At 43.4% G+C, this 15,437-nt stretch overlaps 1 protein-coding gene across 1 annotated transcript; it reads right to left on the bottom strand.

Moving 5' to 3' along the window:
* Nucleotides 1–631: 631 nt before the first annotated feature.
* ZP4 (zona pellucida glycoprotein 4) lies at nucleotides 632–13,652 on the bottom strand. The gene is made up of 14 exons (XM_011976374.1): nucleotides 13,192–13,652; nucleotides 12,790–12,911; nucleotides 12,602–12,704; nucleotides 11,107–11,259; nucleotides 10,116–10,303; nucleotides 9,513–9,610; nucleotides 8,484–8,614; nucleotides 8,119–8,308; nucleotides 7,897–8,047; nucleotides 7,505–7,583; nucleotides 7,245–7,247; nucleotides 5,711–5,812; nucleotides 5,350–5,522; nucleotides 632–1,149 (listed from the first exon to the last, which is right to left on the bottom strand). The coding sequence occupies exons 1-13, from the start codon at nucleotides 13,364–13,366 to the stop codon at nucleotides 5,395–5,397; spliced, it is 1,623 nt and encodes a 540-aa protein (XP_011831764.1). The 5' UTR covers nucleotides 13,367–13,652; the 3' UTR covers nucleotides 632–1,149; nucleotides 5,350–5,394.
* Nucleotides 13,653–15,437: the final 1,785 nt, after the last annotated feature.

Here is a 15,437-nt window from a genome sequence, read left to right as displayed (position 1 = left end):
TCAGTTCTATTCCATGGGTCTTGAGATTTCCATCTGTCCCTTGGAAACTCTACTCCCATGATTTCTAGTTCAGTTTTCATGCTGTGAGGGGACAATATGCTTTTGTGTCTTACACCACAGCACATTTCTGCCCTCTAAGAGCTAAATGTCAGCCATGTGGCTAAATGTGAACCACCGCACCCGGCCAGGTACAACTTATTTTATCCAGTGTCATTGAGAGCCTATTATTCTACCACCTTTAAAACAAAAACAGACTAGTCTCATGGAAGTATCCTTCCCAACCACTGTGCTCAAAATGAGAAATTTCACTTGATTTGGCCGTTTCTTGTCACCTGATCGGGTACTTGGAGGTATAGGGGAAGGTGGTTTCCCTCTGGCAATGTCTACCAGTGTCTTTCACATTAGCAAGGGTTAAAAAGCAGTACTTCTTGGAAAAAGTAGAAAGAGGCAATTAAGTGGCACAGCTATCCAATCTCTGCTCTCTGGCCTGCAGATGTTGGAGTAAGGCTTAATCAAATCTTTAATAAACAGTAGCTGACATTTAGCCCTTAGAAGGCAGAAATGTGCTGTGGTATAAGACACAAAAGCATATTGTCCATTCACCACATGAAAACTGAACTAGAAATCATGGGAGTAGAGTTTCCAAGGGACAGCTGGAAATCAAGACCCATGGAAAATAACTGAAGGGGATTAAGAATGTTCTAAGAACCAAAAATTTAGAGCCAGATAGCTAAGAACAATTGATAGTTTTCTATTTCAGACGTGAGAAAGTTGAGTTCAGAGAGTACATCTCTGCCAACAGTATCTGGATCTTCTGGTCTGAATATTCTGGGTGAAAATGGGAGTGACAGGGAACATGACATTGTTTGAATAGGCTTCTTTCCAAATAACTGCTATAACATCAGCTTCAACTTCTGGTTTCCTACCATTATTCTTGTTACCAGACCACGTAAACAAGTTCCATGTTGGTTGTTGGACTAGAGTACTGACTTCCTTTCCTAATATGAAAGGGAACTTTGTCCAAAATAAGGATCCAATAAAATGTTTCAATAAATGGGGGCTAAAGCCAAGATGCTCTTTCCAGTCACCTGCCAGCTTCCTTAGTTCTCTCAGGTTAGACTTCCAAGGTAAGCCAAGATAAATATTTCCCTGGAAAGTGATGAAAAGAATCTTAATGCTTCAAGAATTCAATTCCTAAGTTGTTGGTGACCAGCAGACCTTCAACTTCTCTCAATCTTGTTTATGTACTATAGAATTTAATTGGCCTTAACACTATTATATATAACACATTTTGAGATGTGTATACACTGGAGGATGGCTGAATCATACTAACATGAATTACCTCACTTATTTTATGAGAACCCAATTTGTAGTCACCACGGTATACAAAAGATCCCTTGAACTTATTCCTGACAGTTTGTAGCCTTTGAGAAACATCTTTCCATCTCACGCTCTGCACACAAGTAACTACCATTCTACTCTCTGCTTCTATAAATTCAAGATTATGTGTTTAAGTGAGATAATATACTTTTTCTATGACTGGTTTATTTTAACCTTTTCCTCTAAGTTCATGTCACAAATGACAAGATTTCCTTTAAGACTGAATGTAGTTCATTGTATGCATATACCACTTTCTTCATCTATCCATTGATGGAAACTTTGATTTAGTATCTCAGCTATTGTCAATAGTGCTATAATGACTATGGGAGTGTAGATATCTCATCAGCCTACCAATTTCACTTCCTTTGGATACATACACACTAGTGGGATTGCTGGCTCATGGGGGTAGTTCTGTTTTATTGAAGAATCTCCATAACATTTTCTGTGATGGCTATACTAATTTACATTCCCACCTACAGGGTTCAAGGGTTCCCTTTTCTCTACATCCTCACCAACACTTTCCTTTTTGATAATAGCCATTCTGATGGGCAGGAGGTGATCTCATTGGTTTTAATTTGCACTTCCCTAGTAAGTGAGAATGCTTAGCATCACTAATCTGTTGGCCATTTGTATATCCCTTGAGATGTCTACTCATGTCCTTTACTCATTTTTATTTGGGTTTATTTTTATTTGAGTTACATTTTAGACATTAACCCCTTATCAGATGTATGGCTTGCAGATGTTTCTCATTCTACAGCCTGTCTCTTCATTGACTTGGTAAAGCTTTCTTATGAGACAGACATGAACAAGAACACCCTGGCTAACACAGGGGAGGGAAACTGACCTAATAGGATCTGCTGTTATGGACTCAAGTGTCAAACTAGAGAGATAAGAGACAGACATATGGCCCCCTTTCAGAGCTTCACAGACAAGCATGACAAGGAGCTGACACTAGACTAATGGAAGAATTTGTTTCCAAAAATAGGTGCCTACCCTCAAGGAATTCAGGGTAGCTAGAACCGTTACACAGCTAGTATGCAGGCAAGACACACCAGGGGAAGCTGAGGCTGACAACTGTGCAGTGGAAAGCTACCCCACCATATTAGAATAGGAAGCTATGTTGCCATGTTGCTTATATGTAGAACACTTATTTACAAGATCAGTTAGCAAGAGCCACACAAGGAATAAAGTTATTTTTTCTCTAGGAAAAAAAGATACCAGGATTAATTACATTATTCTGGATTGATCAGAACAATTCTTTAGTTGGAAGGGAAAGAACTAGCGGTTTAACTAGAAATGAGTTAACTAAAGTTAAACCCATTTGGAGGACAGTGAATAAGTTTGGGGTAGCAGTCTCATGAGTTACTTGATAGAGGCTGTTTAAAATTAGATGCCTCCAAAATTGAGGTTTAATGGGGCCTCTGAGGGGAATAATCAAGTTTCTGGTTTAGCTACGAGACTATATTAAACTATAAGCTAATGGTTCAAACTGACTTCTCTAGTAACTCAACTTCAAGCTAGATTTTGGCCAGGGACTATTCAGAGACGTTTTAAGTCTTTCCTTGCAACACTTTCTCTGATCAGACTAACTTCTAAGATTGTTAGAAAACCAGTAACACTATCTGCAGAAATATGCTCTGTGGAATTACGCATTCTGAAAAAGGTTTCGTGGTAAAATAAGGGAAATAGATTTTGCTCCCTTTGAAGGCATACCATGGTAATATAAACAGTCCCAGAAACCCTGCTAGAGAATCTGGCAAGTCCTCGGTAGAGGCTTAAGTACCAGGGTTTTCTTCAAATGCAGTGTCTATCGGTTAGTACACGTGTTACTTTTTTGAGACAGTCTTGCTCTGTTGCCCAGGCTGGAGTGCAGTGGCCTGATCTCAGCTCACTGCAAGCTCCGCCTCCCGGGTTTACGCTGTTTTCCTGCCTCAGCCTCCAGAGTAGTAGGGACTACAGGCGCCTGCCACCTCACCCGGCTAGTTTGTATTTAGTAGACAGGGTTTCACTGTGTTAGCAAGGATGGTCTTGATCTCCTGACCTCATGATCCGCCCATCTCGGTCTCCAAGTGCTGCAATTACAGGCTTGAGCCACCGCATCTGGCCCACTACCCTCCTCTTACAGGGGCAAGTGACCTATATGCCAGGTTCTGTGTTAAAGCTTTTTCCTCTTTTGGAAACTCATTCCTGGCTAGTCAGGTCAGTTGCATTTAGAGAACTCTATACACTGGCTTTGTTTTAGAGGGATAGGCTAAAAACTTATGCCCATATCCATTTCCTCATAGAAAAAGATGAGACTTAGCAATTCCCTTCTCCCATTTACCAAACTTTGTTTCCTTGAATCATCTGACATTTGTCAGAGTTGCTGAGGAAGCCTTCCTGTTCATTGCCAATGCCTACTATGCTGCTTATATAGCCAATATACATTTTAATTGAGTAGACTTGAGTCATACAGCAACTAGCTAGAATAGCTCCCTGCCAGCAGCAGCTGTTGAGCACTTGAAGTTTGGTTAGAATTTTAGTTTAAAACAGGTACTATATTCAGCTATTGGAAAATAGTTGGCTGTAAGTTTTCCCAACAATCTAATATCTAGAAGTACATAGTATTTCCAATTAATGTTTAACATTCAAAATTTGTTGTGAGTATATTCAGAGATTGAATAGGGAAGCAAAACCTGGAATATGTTATGATATTCAATATTAAGTTTCATCTGATCACCAAGTTCTATTTGTACTTGAGTTGTTTAACCTAGTCACCAAACACTACCCCACTGCAGTCAGAGACTATTCTCTAAATGTCTGACCTCAACACAGGTCAACAGACAGACCTTTGCATGTAACAGCCATTATCTCCCCAAGTCATTATCATTCCATAAGCCTAAGACAACCCTTTGTCAAGCTGTACCGGTGCCTACCACTGGCAACTAGTCTTTCTGAGGAACTGAGTTTTCTGTACCATAGGGAGTTAAGGGTACAAAGTTAGTGCTAAAACTTGAACTGGAGTCTATCTTTTGTTGCTCAAGTGGCCCTGGGCAAGTTATTTGACTTGTATCTGTCCCAGATTCTAGACATGGGGGATGAATGAATACTATGATATTTTCATGAGGCTCAAGATGTTAACACCAAGCTTCTAGGATAGTTTGTTGCATAAAAACCATGTATCCCTGTAAGGTCAGGGTTTACATCCAGATTAGCAATTTGAAGTAGGGTTGGCTTGATTACAAAGCAGCTGTTCAGGAGTATAACACCTTTAGCTTGCTGAAAGGTCAATTTAGAAGTTATTCCCTGAAAAATAAGTAGGCGAAGTTGATCAAACCAGGATTAGTTTCAGAACTTCAGTGAGAATAGGGAGTACTGCAGAGTATGGCTGACCAGCAGCATCAGTTACAAGAAAGTTCCTTAAACAGGACATTTGCCTTGAGAAGTCAGTGATGATATCCCTACCACCCCCCCCGCTTTTTTTTTTTTTTTTAAGTCTTAGTTCTTAAGACTAGGAAACTAACTTGTCAGTTTGGCTCAAAACTAGGTCTCTGATGATCAAGGCACCTCCAGTTGGCCAATCGATAATCAGATACCTTTAGTCACTGTTCTAGACATTGGTTTAAGTCTGGTGCTCAGACCAGGGAAGATCAGCATCATCTAGGAAATGGTTAGAAATGTGAGTTTAAGCCTTTGTCCAGACTCACTGAATCCAACGCTGAGAATGGGACCAGTCATCTGTTTCTACCAGCCCTCCCGTGATCCTGAGGCACACTCAAGTTTGAGAACCAGCTATCTAGATTCATAATTAGTTTTACCCTAGTTTCATTGATCTTAAGGAAGAATTTCATTCTGTGTTCTGACCTAAGACCTCTGCTAAGTCTGAAATTTTTGTATCAGTTTTTATTCTATTCTCAGTTGAGTTATACTGCCAAGCTTAAGAGATAAAATGACATGAAGAGATGAACTAGACTGAAAGTAACCTTTTACCTTTCAAATGAGAAGCTCAGCACAGGCTGGGAGTACAGTCTGGTTTTATTGACATGTTTGGTCTGGACAATTCAGCTGTCTCTTGATAGCCAAGTAGGATACTAATAAGCCTCCAAGGATTAAGGTCCCAGAAAGACCTGCCACCCACAGAACTTTTGAGTCTACAGGAGCACCTGGAGGATGGAAAGGTAGATTAATGTATGCTAAAACCAAATGATTCAGTGTCCTGACAAAGACTAGCAGTCTTCTGCTATAGGAAGGTCAATTTCTTTTGACTAGAACACAAGGGGTAGAAAGGAAGAATTCGGTTTGACTGGTAGTTTGGTTCACTAGTTAGATCTCCTCCCTCCTGGATACTTACGGAGCTTTTCTGGAGGGTCCTTAGTGGCTTGGAGTAGAATCATGGGGCCTTTGCTAGAAACACTAGCAGTAGTGTTCTGAAAAATGGTGCCTGAATTTCTTCCTGTTAGAGAAATGAGACCTAGTAATTCATTAGTTTTTGCACCCATAGAGCAGGGATAGAAAATGTTTTGGTACAAGGCCAAGTCTCTATAAAGCTTGGTTCTATGCCTTAAAAAAAAACCTCATTAAGTGTATTAATACATACTTGAACAATTGAGATTTTGTATCTGATGCCATTACCTTAGTTTCACCAGGACTTTGCTATAAAGATGTTAGAAACTATCCCTCAACTGCCATGCTTTTCTAAACAGTCCTTTGACAGTAACATGTTTATAATTCAGAGATCTTTCCCTGTGATTCAAAGGTAACTAGAACAGAACTTGGAGGCTGAGGTGCAGAGAAATTTGATGAGTTTAGTTCTGGTTTTCAAATGAAAAAACAATTTGATTCACTTGAAATATAAATACAGTTTTATGTTTTCTGTATTCCATGTCGTATTAAGATGGCAAGTGGAAGAATGGGAAACAAAGACATGCAGGTGGACTGCGAGGAGGAAAAATATTTCTGGAGTTTGAGAGCAGCCCAAGCAACATAGCAAGATCCATCTCTATTTAAAAAAAAAAAAGTGGCCGGGTGTGGTGTCTCACGACTGTAATCCCAACACTGGGAGGCCGAGATGGGTGGATCACCTGAAGTCAGGAGTTCAAGACCAGCCTGGCCAACATGGTGAAACCCTGTCTCTACTAAAAATACAAAATTAGTTGGACTTTGTGGCACATGCCTATAATCCCAGCTACTCAGGAGGCTGAGGCAGGAAAATCATTTGAACCCGGGAGGCAGAGGTTGCAAGCAAGCCAAGATCTCACCATTGTACTCAAGCCTGGGCAAAAAAAAAAACTCCCTCTCAAGAAAAAAAAAAAGATAAGCTGGGTATAGTGGAATATGCCTATAAGTCCTAGTTACTTGCGAGGCCGAATTAGGCGGATCACTTGAGCTCAGGAGGTTGAGGCTACCATGAACTATACTCATGCCATTGCACTCCAGCCTGCATGACAGAGCAAGAACTGGTCTCAAAAAAGAAAGTATAGAACTGTTTTAATTCTACTTCTTTTGCCAGTTGTAGGACCTTAATCTAAGGTGGTTTCTTCTTTAAAAGTAGGGATAATATGCATTTTTGGAGATGTTAAAGTATTTAATGTTGTACTTTGCATAATAAGCACCATTTAGTTACTATGAGTTTTTCTAGAAGGGACTTAAAGCTTCAGAGGTCATGAATGCCAACTCAGAGGCTAGACAAGTACAGGTTGAATCAGGTAGACATACAGACACATTGACTTAGAAGCATTGGCCCCAACCAACTAGAGACCACATTCTAGGTCCACTCATTCTACTTATAGATCTTTAGGCTGCATTGCCAGACCTGTCAAGCAGGTTTAGACATGTTTACTATCCAGGTGTATCTTGTTAAAATGAGACATAAGATGGCCATAAACTGCCTTGGTTTGTGCATGAATTCAAGTTCATATGGAAAAAGCTAAGGTTGAGGGTTACCCGAACATTTATAGCTTATCTTAGACATGGGATTCTGGGAAGCTAGTCACCTTTGTTCTGTGGCACTGCAAGTAATTAGAGAAGCCTTAGTAAGATGAATCTTCAGTTTGAGTTGTTTAGCTAGAGACTAGGAAAGGTTAGACATGGGACTCAAGATTCCTTCAAGTCTGTCCTCTAACATACAATCAGCTTAGATACTCACGACTGAGATCAGGACAGGTTACCACACAGGATGGTGTCTCAGCAGGCTGGCAGACTGACACGCTGCAGTGCAGATGCACCTGGGAGCCAACAGAATTCAGATCATTTGTAGTATCACCATGCTACGTGTCTCTAAACCTGCTTTGTCTCCCCAGGAAGAGGTTCAGGAAGTTATCGGAAAATTGATATGGTCCAAGTTGATATCACAACAGCACTAAGGAACTAGAGTCCAATTGACAGATGCCACTCATGTGATTGGTAACAAGGGTTGCTCTGAGTACCAACAGCCAGCATTAAAGGGCTTCCTTGGCTGCAGAGTAATAGGATATGGAAACAGTTGTAAGTTGGGGAGGTTCAGAGCCCTGGTGAGGGTCATGGAAGGGAACATCCTACCGGTCCCCTGAGGGCCTGTTTCTCCGCTGTAGGGTCCACAAAGCTGAAGGTGAAGATGCTGAAGCGCTGGTAGTGAGAGGGAAATGGAAGATCCAAGGCTTTCTGGACAGGGATCAGCTGGGTCTGATAGTTGTCTCCAATGTAGGGGCAGCTAGACCAAGAGACCCAGCAGTCAGGATGGGCTTGAGAGTCTCAGCACCGGTGCATGAAAGAACCACTTACCCCTTTACCAGGATGGGCCACTGTGGCTGACTCAGGGGGTCTGTGCTGGGTGTTGCCCAACACTGATGTAGGAGCAGCCCCAGGGAGGGGTCTGTTCTGTGAAGGATGGAGACCTCCACGTAGATGGGATCCCGAAGCAACTTCACCACGGGGTAGTCACCAACACCATAGTAGGAGCCATAGTTTTTATCTGCAAGAGGCAGAAATAAGGATTTAAAGTAGTAACCTCTCAGTGACTTGAGGGACTCTCATCCCCTTAGATAGCCCCAAGCCGCTTAAGTGTCTTGTTACTAAGTTAGGGTCTTCATGCCCCAGAAGACTGGATTTAGACTATATGCCAGATACTCCAGCCAAGGGGGTCATACCTTTGGCAATCTGAAGTTCCAGAGTGAGGGGTCCAGGCTGGGTCTCAGGAAAGGGTGGTGGGAGAGTAAAAACCTGGACCTCGATTGGGAGAGAGTTGCTACTTACTGAGTAGCTGCAGCTGACATGGAGCCTGCAGAGAAACAAGATTTTAGCTAGTTGGTTGTGGGAGAGGCAGGTGTCAGTTATACACATCCTTTCTTTTTAACTCAAGGAAAACATTAAGTGCTAGACAAGTTTATAAGTATGATGGATGTGGTTCCCACCCTGCTGGGAGCTGTATTTTAGCTGGAGAGACCAATATGCAAGTAGGACCAATGTTTGAATTGGAGATAAGCACACAGAAATAAAGATGCATCATGACAAACAGATACCTACTGTAGAGCAGATCAGGGAAGACCTTAGAGGTACCTTGATATGAAGGTGAAAGAAAATAAACTTGAGGTAGATGGAGAGCCTCAGCCAATATAGAGCAAAGTCTGGAGGCAAGGAAGTGCTTGAGGCCCTTTGAGAGTTCCATAGAAGAACCAGGCTGCAATCTGGGAACAGGGAGTGAGGGACTGAGAATGTTCAGAGTGAACAGGCTGGAGATGAAGTAGGAGCTGTTTTATGCAGGGTCCTGATGTTCATCTTAAAGCTTTGTTTTTTCCATGGCTTTAAGGTGTGTGATATGATAGACCTAAGGTTTTAGAGGAATTCTTTTGGCTACAGCATGGACAATGGAGAAGGCCAAGATGTAAAATGGAGAAATGTAGGCTAAAATGAAGAATGGAGAAGGCCAAAATGAGAAAAAAATCGTTACGTGAAATAGCAGAACTCTAGGTGAGCTTGAGACTTAGGTCGGGTTGGAGACAGCAACACAGATGGACTTAAGTAATGGGCAGTGAGATTGGCGAACCAAGGTAGCAGACAGGTTCTCCCAGTACTGAGGAGTGCTCATTTGTGGATTCAGGGCTTACCCGAGAATGCCCACTTTATGGAAGAGGGGAAGTCATTCTGGTCAAGCAGGGCCAGGTTACGCAAGCCCTTACCTGAAGATGCTGTCACGAGTGACAGAGCCGCGGCTCCCATTTTTCACATCCCTAGTTGCCACCAGTTCATTTTCATATACTGCTCGGTCTCCAGTGATCTACAGGAACAGATGGAGAAATCTTGATCATTTCTGTTAGCGTTACGCTGCTTGACTCGCATCTGGTCTAAGTCCTCAGCAATGCTACCCTGTTGTATGTTACATTTCCTATTCCTTCAGCAGAGGCGAGAACACATAGCAGTGACATCCTGGCAAGTTATCACTTTGCCTTATTTCAGGACAAAGGAATTGGAAGGGGAATTTGAGTACCTAGAAGAGGCAGCTGAAGCACTACCAATTCCAGTCAGCATCCCTGCTGGTTTCTTCTCTATGGCTTGGTAAATGACAGCCTCATAGCTAGATCACAGCTGTGATGCTCTTAGCTGAACACCCAGAAGAGATTAACTTTTTCAGTGATGAGGCGTTCTCCTGCCCTAGAGACTCTCCCAAACTAAGCAGTAGTCACAAGTATCCTTCATGGCCAGCGTATTTCAGCCCTCCCCTACTAGTCACTACGACGTTCCCACCCGACTTCCAGAGCCAGAAACGAAGCCCAACTGCTCACCCGTCTTGTGGTGCCACAGGAAGTAAATGGAAACTGGAACAGAACAAAAGCTTGTGTTGCCATCACAGGGTTACACGCACTGTCATTCCTAAGGGCCAAGCGCACAGAATCCAAGAGCAGTGGTGGTGAGGCCACGTTCCGAGACACAGCGATGGAGAAATGGCCCTCTCGGGTACAACGCAAGGTCACTGAAACAGAGCAGCTGTGCTGAAGGCAGGTCATCTCTCCCATTAAGGGGAGAACCAGATGAAAGTCTAACCACTTACTTTTAATCCCACTGAGAAGCTGGGTGTTCCCAGCTGATGACCTCAGTGCAAGATCAGCCACCCAGTTTAACCCAGGCTCTAAATGAGCTCCTGGGGTTGAGTCTTACCTCCCCAACTTATTGTGCGACCTCAGGCAAGGTATTGCGCCTCCTTCAGTTTCATTTAAGAGGGGAATAGTAGCTCCTACCTCATTTTGCTTGTCAGTTAAGATTAAGATCTTAGAATAGAGTGTGCAATGTATTAGGTTGGTGCAGAAGTAATCCCAACTTTTGCCATTGTGGCAAAGGCTGTGATTATTTCTGCACGAACCTATAATACTCTATGAGGTTGAATTTATGTTAGAAAACCTCAGAGCAGGATTTGAAACATGCAGAAAGCAACAGCCTTGAAGTGAGGCTCCCTAAACAATCCCAGAGTATCAGCCAAAGTCGCTATTCCTTGGAGAAAAGTTAAGTTTCTGTCAATTAGCAGTATCTGGCACTAGCAATTATCTGGCACATAGCCTTCAAGTCTAAGTGTTATTGGCTTTATATCTGGATTCTGGGAGAATGGACAGTGGAAACTGTAGAAAGGTCTGTTACTTTGGGATCCAGTGTTCTTGGATGCGTGGCTACATGGCAGCCTGCTATCACTTACGTTTGCTTTCTGAGCAAACCCCTCCTCCGGATTTCACTGTAATTGGCACACTTCCTCAGCTGGTTTCAGAGGTGTGCTCAATTACTCACCGGTGTTTCCGTAGTAGCAGGAATTCACCTCCTCAGAGCTGTAACAGCAGCCTAGCCCCTCACAGTCTCCTCGAGAGATGGGTGAAGGTGCACATGGCAGCCTGTCCCGCGCTGGGATGGAGTCACACCAGTCAGTATCTGGAGCATCTCGGGCTAGGTTTTGAAAAAGAGTAAGTCAGGTTAGGTAATGGAAAAGTTAGTCTTGAATACCATTTTGATACAAGTCATTAACTTTGGATTCCTGTAGATATGTAGATGATTGAAATAGGTGTATCTATTCCATATTGTAGATACAGTCTTGAGTGGTTACATGTTGTAGATTAAGTCTTGGGAGGTTGTCAACATTAAGTCACCTTGTAAGAGTGCCCTGACATTAGTTTTTTTAAAATTAAAAAATGCCAACAAGATTGGTAGACGCAGTGGGGGCTTCTTACTCCTTCAAGTAACAATCCTTCTGTTCTGTAGAGGCGTTTCTCAAGTCTTAGTTTGGATATGAGTTATCTGAAGATTGTTTTTGAGTTCAGGTCTGGTTCAGAACTGGGGTAGGACCTGTGAGTCCTCATTTTGTTAGTGCTGCCGATCCTGGCTATGTATTGGGAAGGAAGGCAGGTGAGAAGAGGGAATTGAAAGTTTGAGTCTGTTCTGACTTTGAGGATGGGCTCTCAGTCAGGCGAGACTTTCTGAAGTTGAGTAGGCATCATACTTCCTACTGTTTCCTTAGGGAAATAATCAGATACCCCTCCAGCTGGTGGGATGGGAGACCTGGGTCCTATTCTCAGTGCACGTCTAGCTCTGTGGAGGTGTTGTTCCAAGTTCCCTTACTAGCTTCAGTTTTCTTTCCTATCATTCTCCCCATGGGTGAAAAACTCCTGGTTCTGGGAGTTCTTTGAATCCCAGTCACTCACCAGTGATAGGCCCTTGGGCAAACTTCCTGACAAGAGATAGGTTGGGTGGTTGGGTTTTTTTTTTTTTTTGAAACGAGTTTCACTCTTGTTGCCCAGGCTGTAGTGCAATGGCACGATCTCAGCTCACCGCAACCTCTGCCTCCCAGGTTCAAGCAATTCTCCTGCCTCAGCCTCCCAAGTAGCTGGGATTGCAGGCATTCACCACCACACCTGGCTGATTTTGTATTTTTAGCAGAGACAGGATTTCTCCATGTTGGTCAGGCTAGACTCGAACTCCTGACCTCAGGTGATCCACCTGCCTCGGCCTCGTAAAGTGCTGTGATTACAGGCATGAGCCACTGCACCTGGCCAGCAGTAGTGTTTGCAGCACTAGGTTAGGATTAGGGAAAGTAACACCTGAAGTGCTTACACCCACAGTGCCTCGGCATTGAGGAATCTCAATTGGTAGTTATTCTAAGGATTGCCCATGGAGGTGAGAGTTGGGACATGATCCTTCCTTCATTAGTGTCAGGTGTCACTGCACAGAACCGGTCAGAGAGAACCAAGAGCACTTTCACCCCTCCCAGATCCTGAGAGCTTCCAGCCTTTACCTAGAAGATCCATAGGACACTTGAGCAGCTTCCTCTCTGGAACCATCTTGTGTTCAGCCGCACCCACTCCTTCAACTCCGACTGGCATGATGTAGTGGGAGTCCTGGAGAGACAGGCCCTTGGGAGTCAGCCCGGATGGTAGCATGAGGGGCTTCACTCAGTGTCCCTGGCCACTGGGTCATACTCACCCACTCAGTGACATAGCAGTTGCTATAGGTTGCCTCCAACACCACGGAGCTGCCCAGACCCTTTCTTATCCAGGTGCCACAGTCAGAGTCATTCTGTAGCTTGTGCAGCAGCCCTTGGTTGTCTGGAGGGGTGGGGAAGAGGTAAAAAGACAGCAGTCAGTCTCCAGTGCCAGAAAGGACAGTCAGCCTTGCCATTAAACCCCAAGAAGCAACTGTCAATTAGAGGAAAAAGAGGGAAATCAGATTCAGATCAGACGTAGTTATAACTTAGACAATTTCTTTTGCAGAAAGATGCGACAGGCTCAGAGGGGGAAAGTATCAGGACAGGAAGGTAGGGGAGATGTCTTAGGTAGTAGAGGAGACATCATTGCTTGGCTAAGCAAGACAAGTCATCAAACTTACCCCAAGTTATTAGTACAGGAGGAGAAGTTGCCTCCTGACTGAGGTTTACAGCAAACTGGAAGCTCCACAGCCCACAATGGAGCACACTGGAATAACCTGGTGCCTCAGGCTTATGCTGACCACTCAAAACGAGAGATAATGAAACACACAGCAAGACACACTGCAGCAGCCGCATAATGCTACCAGGAGTTCCTACCGGCCGCAGGCTCTCCACCTTCTCTCCAAGAGCCAGGGGTCTGCCTGCCCAGATTCCTTTATGTACAGAAGGCAGGCTTGGTTTCAGCTGCACATCTTTGTGACACTCAGGTGGGATGCTTTTAGAAAGGGTAATTCTTCTAGCCTCATTTGCTTTGGGGCACAGTCTGCAGCTGCCTCACATTAAATACCACCATCCAGGCAGACTTCAGAGCCCAAGAAAAAGGTAGTAACTTTTAGCTAACAGAAAAGAAAGCAAGCAAGCTTCCTCAGGGTTGCTCAGTGTAGCATTTGTTCCACTAGTTTGTTGAGCTTATTGACTTCAGAAGACCTCCCTCTAGAATTTTGCATATTTGGGTGTGAAACTGCCGTCTATGAGCTATGGGGTCTGGGTACACTATGAACTCTCTGAATCTTGGTTTGCTCATCTGTAAAATGGGACTGCTATCTCCTGGCAGTGATGTGCTTTAGGATTAAGCGAGAGATTCTATGGCAAGTGCCTGGCACAGGGTTTGGCCAAGCAGTGAGTGCTCAGTCAACATTGTTGGGTGAGAGTTGGGGCCCTTGAGAAGCCTTGTCACCTTCTCCACCCATTCTAGAAAAGTTTCTGTACAATTAGAGCCTGTCTTGAAATTCTAGAAAAATCTAAGCTTGTTTCTTGAGAAAGATTGATTTTGAACCCTTTCTTGGTCCTTAGAGGGAATCCTACCACAGCAATTTTTCAACAAATTCCAAAGCGTTTCATTGCCATAACTGTCCTACGGTGCTTCCCCACAGAATCTGGGGGAAATGTGGATTAGGTCATGAATTCCTCAAACTGGTTCTGCCTCTTACAGCTATTTGAAAATTTTATCATTTGGCTATGTTTCAGGCATATTTCATAAAGATGTCAGGGTTTCTTGCTTGCTTTCTACATTTTTGTTTTCCACATAAGCTACAATTTATATACTTTGGTCACTCTTTAGGCTAGAGTGTCAGACCAGATTATAGAGGAATTCTAAGAGATTTGGGGACGAATGGATACATTCCCCACTGGAGAGGCGAGAGTGTGGAAATTTGTCTTCTGCAGTCTTCCACCAATATTCCCAAGTTGTTCCCCTGATTGTATTTAGACTGATATTTCTCAGTTGACTAAAAATTGTAGTCAAAGCACTGAGAATGTGTACCTAGGTATCTCTAGTTCTCTTCAACTAATCACAGAGGACAAATAAGCATGTGTCTTCCTGGGAAAATTGGTGGCCCTTTTAACCACATGATGAAAAATGACATTGCAGGAATGCTGGACTCTGCCCTCAAAGACAGATGCGGCTTCCCTGACACCCTCCACCTGGATTAGGTGCTCACCACTGGGTTATTACACGCATTTACTCACAGGATTTGCCATGTTGGATTGTAATGACCTCTTTCTTGTTCAGTTTGCCTACTAGAAGCACGTAAGGCCAGGACTGTTTCATTTGTCACTGCATCCTGAGTGCCTTGGATGTAGGTTCTCTGAGTAAAGACTGAATCAATGAATATGCTTTCATTAGTGGCCATGTCCTAGGGCTAACCCCCTTGAAAATGTAGTTTCCAAACCTCACTGGTACAAATTCATTTCCTTTATGATGAGCTCAAACTCATAACCCTTAAGTATTTTTCCTTCAAGTAAATATCATGTGATTGCACATATAAGAAAGAATCTGAGGATCTGACTCATGCGAGATGTCTCAGGAGTTAAAAGGCCAATCTCCTGACCAGACTTACTAATATTGCTTTATGCCGAGACCAGCTCAGTCGGTCAGACCCTAACCCAGCGGTGCTAGAGGAATTAAAGACACACACACAGAAATATAGAGGTGTAGAGTGGGAAACCAGGGGTCTCACAGCCTTCAGAGCTGAGAGCCTCGAACAGAGATTTACCCGCATATTTACTGACAGCAAGCCAGTGATAAGCATTGTTTCTATAGATTATAGATTAACTAAAAGCATTCCTTATGGGAAACAAAGGAATGGGCCGAAATAAAGGGATGGACTCTGGCTTCTTATCTGCAGCACGAGCATATCCTTAAGGC

This window comes from Mandrillus leucophaeus, unplaced genomic scaffold (assembly GCF_000951045.1).
Source record: "Mandrillus leucophaeus isolate KB7577 unplaced genomic scaffold, Mleu.le_1.0 Scaffold165, whole genome shotgun sequence".
Taxonomy (NCBI): Eukaryota; Metazoa; Chordata; class Mammalia; order Primates; family Cercopithecidae; genus Mandrillus; species Mandrillus leucophaeus.
The sequence above is the reverse complement of the archived record's forward strand: the minus strand, read 5'-3'. Positions and strand labels throughout refer to the sequence as shown.